This window comes from Geospiza fortis, unplaced genomic scaffold (assembly GCF_000277835.1).
Source record: "Geospiza fortis unplaced genomic scaffold, GeoFor_1.0 scaffold1272, whole genome shotgun sequence".
Classification (NCBI taxonomy): Eukaryota; Metazoa; Chordata; class Aves; order Passeriformes; family Thraupidae; genus Geospiza; species Geospiza fortis.
The window spans coordinates 2,819-7,856 of NW_005054776.1; the positions used below are offsets into that span (position 1 = coordinate 2,819).

Below are 5,038 nucleotides of genomic sequence, written 5' to 3' on the forward strand. Positions count from 1 at the left end.
TCTCCTCTGCCGAGATGTGGCAGGGGAGGGTGAAGGAGCAGCTTTTTTGGGTGCCTGGCCTTTGGCCAGTGTCAAGCCACGACACCCACCAAAGCCACTCACTCCCCTCCACAGCTAGACAGGGGAGAAAAAATTACAAAGGTTTCACGAGTTGAGATAAGGACCAGAAGAAATCACTCACCAAATACTGTCAAGGGCAAAACAGGCTGGAATTAGAGATATTAATTTAATTTATTGCTAACAAAATCTCAGCAGCACAGTGAGACATGGAATGGTCAGTTCACCCATTTTTTCTCATGCTGCTCAGGGAGAGGAGTCCTTCCCCTGCTCCAGTCTGGGGTCCATCCTATGGGAAACAGTTCTCCATGAAGTTCTCCACCGAGTCCATCTCGTGAGCAACAGATCTCCATGAACTGCTGCAATGTGAGTCCATCCCATGGGCAAGTCCTCCCCAAACTGCTGCAGCGTAGGTCACTCTTCCACAGGGTGCAGTCCTTCAAGGACAGGCTGCTTCAATGTGGGCTCCTCTCTCCATGGGCCTCCCACAGGGTCACAGTCTCCTCCACAGGCTGCAGGTAGATCTCTGCATCCCTGTGGTCCTCCATGAGCTGCAGGGGGACAGCCTGCTTCACCGTGGTCTTCACCTCAGGCTGCAGACGAATCCCAGCTCTGGCTCCTGGAGCACCTCCTCTCCCTTCTTCTCCACTGACCTTGTTGTCTGCAGAGTTGTTCCTCTCACATATTCTCATCCTGCTCTTCCCTGGCTGCAATTGCAACTGCTCAATAGCTTTTTTTTTCTTTCTTCTTAAATATGTTATCACAGAAGCATTACCACCATTTCTAATTGTCCCAGCCTGGACCAGCAGCAAGTCCATCTTTGGAGCTAGCAGGGATTGGCTCTGTCAGACATGGAGGAAGCTTCTGACAGCTCCTCACAGAAGCCACCCCTGTAGCCCAAACCACTACCAAAGCTTGGCCATGCTGACTGTCATCAGTCAACTGCTTTTTTCTATGTGCCTTAGCATAGTTTTCAGGAGAATCTGCTCCATGATCTTGCTGGGCACAAAGGTGAAACTGACTGGCTTTTAGTTCCCTGGGTCTTCCTTATTTCCATGCATTGGGTTTGCAGTGCAGTTTTGGTAGCAGGGGAGTGGCTACAGGGATGGTTTCTGTGAAAAGCTGCTGGAAGCTTATATTATGTTTGCTGCAGTCAGTGCCAGCCAGCTCCAAGATGGACCTGTTAGTGGCCATGGCTGAGCCAATCAGCAATGGTAGTAACACCTCTGTGATAATGTATTTAAGAAAGGGAAAAGTTATTGCACAGAAGCTTTTGCATCTAGCAAAGAGCAGAGTGAGATTATGTTAGAGAACAACTGCAGACACCAAGGTCAGTGGAGAAGGAAAGCGAGGAGGTGCTTCAGGTACTGGAGTAGAGATTCCCCTGCAGCTCATGGTGAAGACCATGGTGAGACAGGCTGTCCCCCTGCAGTCTGTGCAGGTTAATGGCAAAACAGATCTTTACCTGTAGCCCATGGAGGACCACACAACTGTGCAGGTGGATTCCTAAAGGAGGCTCTTACCCCACAGGAAGCCTGTGCTGAAGCAGGTTCCTGGTAGGAGCTGTAGTCCCATGGAGAGAAGAGCTCATGCTAGACCAGGTTTTCTGGCAGGACTTGTGACACCTTTGGAGACCTACAATGGAGCAGTTTCTTCCTGAAGGACTGCACCTGATACCAAGGTCATCTGAAAAACTTTCTAACACAATTTGAAGCATTAGAAAGCAGGCATTCTTTATCAGTGTTGGACACACCGAAGGATCTCTCCTTGAATGAGATATGTGTGGTTAAATTTTACAACAGGGTATTTATTCCAGCATGATCATACATATTCATTACAACATACTACCTAGCTAATACATAAACATCACTTTTCCTAGAACTAATTTGCATGCATGCACCTCCTACTGGAAGTCCTTTTATAGTCCTAGAGGGTCATGTAAAGCAGTCTCTGGTGGTCATATTCACTATATGCTTCAATATTAGAGGTGCCCTTTCCTTGAACTTTTTCTTTGGGCATGTGCTGTTTCTTCTTGTTACATAACTTGCCAAAAAGCCACTATATTCCTCATGATCTGTTTCTTCACTGGTTTCAGCTATGTTTATCATCCTGTGTGCATACTTTTACATTCTTTTATGTTTTTTGCTAGTTAGTCTTTAAGCTCTATCCAGCAACATCAGGGGAATTGAAAATTTCTATTCTCTATGTTATTTATCACACCCTGTGGAAGGGACCCACACTGGAGCAGTTTGTGAAGATCTGCAGGTCGTGGGAAAGACTCACATTGGAAAAGTTCATGAAGGATTGTCTCCTGTGGGTGCGATCCCATGCTAGAGCTGGGGAAGTGTGTGAGGAGTCCTCCCCCTGAGGAGGAAGGAGCAGCAGAGACAACAGCTGATGAACTGACTGAAACCCCTATCCCTGCACCACTGGGGCAGGCAGTAGAGAATCAGGAATAAAGTTAGGCCTGGGAAGGAGAGAGATGTGGGGGAAGGTGTGTTTAAGTTTTGGATTTACTTCTCCTGGCCTTACTCTGATTTGATTGGTAATAAATTCAGTTAATTTTTGTAACTTGAGTCTAATTTGCCTGCTACAGTAACTGGTGAATGATCTCTCCCTTCTCTTGTCTCAACTCACAAACATCTCATTATGTTGTCTTTACCCTGTTCTGGAGTGGGATTCACAGAGTGGCTTTGATGAGCACCTAGTGTCCAGCCAGGGTCAACCTACCACAGTCATTTTTGGTGCCCAATGTGGGGCTTGAGACAACAGCAGTTTTATATTGTCTGCTATAACTGTGGTAGCTATTAAATGGCAAGCTCCTGTTTGGGGTATTGAGTTTGTCAGCTGCACCACTTATCTCTTTATTCTGCTGAGTGTGGAAACATGTTAATACAAATAATGTCTCTGCTTTGTCTTGGCATTGATGACCTTGCTATTTTGTGAGTAGGATGAAGTTGAATTAAGTTGAGATGGTCAGATATTAAGGGAATTGGTAGATGCAGTTGATTTGCTTTATTGCTGACTTTGTCAGTTGCTGGATTTTTTTTTTTGGGAAATTTAAATTTATTTAAATTCAACTTAGGTTAAGATGCCTGACCAAATAAGTGAAGCTACTAAAAAAAAGGTGACGCTTCAAGTACTTTTGTTGAACTCTTCCTAGCTCTTTTTTTTTTTTTTGCGTGTTGACTTCTGTTGTAGTTTTCTTCCTCTAGTATATTTAAACAAGAAACATTGTCTATTATACATAAGTAGCTTCTGATTTTCAGATCCTTAGAAAATAATTCCTATGGACACTGAATTGTTGCACAGAAAACAACAAATGAGATTTGCTTATAGGTTTTCTTTTGTGGAGCACAAGTGATCCACAGTGCTTTACTTGTCTGCAAGATTAATGTATTCACAGAGCAGTAAAGGATATTAACAGGTATAGACTTGTCTCTGGCATCTGGAATCAATATTTATTGCTTTTCAGATTGCATTGTTTGCCTTAATCTTAGAATCTGTTATGTCCCTGTATGCTTCTATGTGTAACATTTCTTTGTATTCAAATTCAAAAAGGTGTTCAGCTGGACCTGTGTTATGTTTTGTTAAGAATAGTTTTCAATGAAAGAAAAAAAAAGGTTTTCTGTGTTGGATGTTTGCTAGAGAGTAACTTTGAACTGACAGTGTCACAGGGCAAAATAGATACTTGTTTTGTTCATCTGTACATTTATTACTAGCTTCACTGTAATGCTATTAAAGGCATTTTACTATTTGAGACATATAAACTGAAAGTTACATGCATTCGAGTGGTCATATGGGAAGGGATTGCATGTTGTTCCCAATTATCTGACAATCCTCTTTGTTAAGGTAATTGAGGCAGAGGTTGCCACAGCTTCCTTTAGTTTCCTGTCTTCCTTGTCATTTTGATATATTCTGCTTTTATGGCTCTATCCTGGTGCTTTTTGCTATGACATGTGTGCTTCTCCCATCGAAAAGTATTATTGATAGCAATAACCTTAATTTCTCTTTCCTGCTTTGAAATTAATCAACCCTTATTTTCCTGGCTGTCCCCAGTAGTTATTTTGCCAAAGGATTCCTTTGGAATGCTTGGTCACTGTTTGTGTGGAACTTTTTTGTGACAATTTTGTTAAAACTGTACTAAACTGGCTTTTCTGTTTCAGAAGATTGGCATTTTTTATTATGCAAGTGTATTATGTTGATTATTTGAGACAGCTGCATACAAGCACATTTAAAATCTAGGATGAATTCAAGGCAATATTGATCAGTTTTTCTAATTGCACTATTTCTAGAGTGTGAGATATTGTTGATCATTATGATAATTTTAGCTATTTTTACATTCTTTCACAGCCTCATGACTTTGATGAATGCAGGTTCGATATTAGTGTAAACGACAGTGTTTGGTACCTCCGAGCTCAGGACCCAGACCACAGACAACAGTGGGTAGATGCAATAGAACAACACAAGGTATGTGGTTTTTCTGATTTCCTTTTTCAGTCCCTCATTAGATCTAGTGGTACTTGCAGACATGTAAGCTTCAATGTACTGTCATTAAAGTACTCAAGGTATTTCTGACAGATAAAAGTTGTAAGATTGAAGCCATGATGTTAATTATGTTGCAAAGGAATTGATTTGCTTATCCTTCATATACAAGAGTTTAGAGAACTGTGAGCTAACAACTGAACCTTTCTTGAGTTCTAGCTTGAAAAGGCTTGCATTATGTTTGAGTGACATTTATTTGTTTTGGCTATCCTCTCTCACTGATTATTGAATTGGTTGTTATCTAAAAGCCACAAATGCTAAACTTCTTAGTCGTAGAGTCCATTCTCCTAGGTTTTTATTTGGTTTTTAGGCTCATGTCTTTGTTAACTTGGCTGCTTTAACTGTATCTCATTACTGGCTTCTGTCTCCTTGTCTTTTAAGGCCCTATTGTTCATCAGCATTTTCATTCAATTTTCCTGATCTATGCCTTATCTCT

General features: G+C 41.7%; 1 protein-coding gene across 1 annotated transcript in view; it reads left to right on the plus strand.

Annotated features, from left to right (window-relative positions):
- Positions 1-5,038, plus strand: part of LOC102041422 (ceramide transfer protein) — a gene marked incomplete at its 5' end in the record, with an annotated part of 88,595 nt that overhangs the window by 1,134 nt on the left and 82,423 nt on the right. Inside the window, one exon of the mRNA XM_031065431.1 lies at positions 4,411-4,527. Coding sequence (XP_030921291.1) covers positions 4,411-4,527 — 117 coding nt within the window. The remainder of the gene's footprint in view (positions 1-4,410; positions 4,528-5,038) is intronic.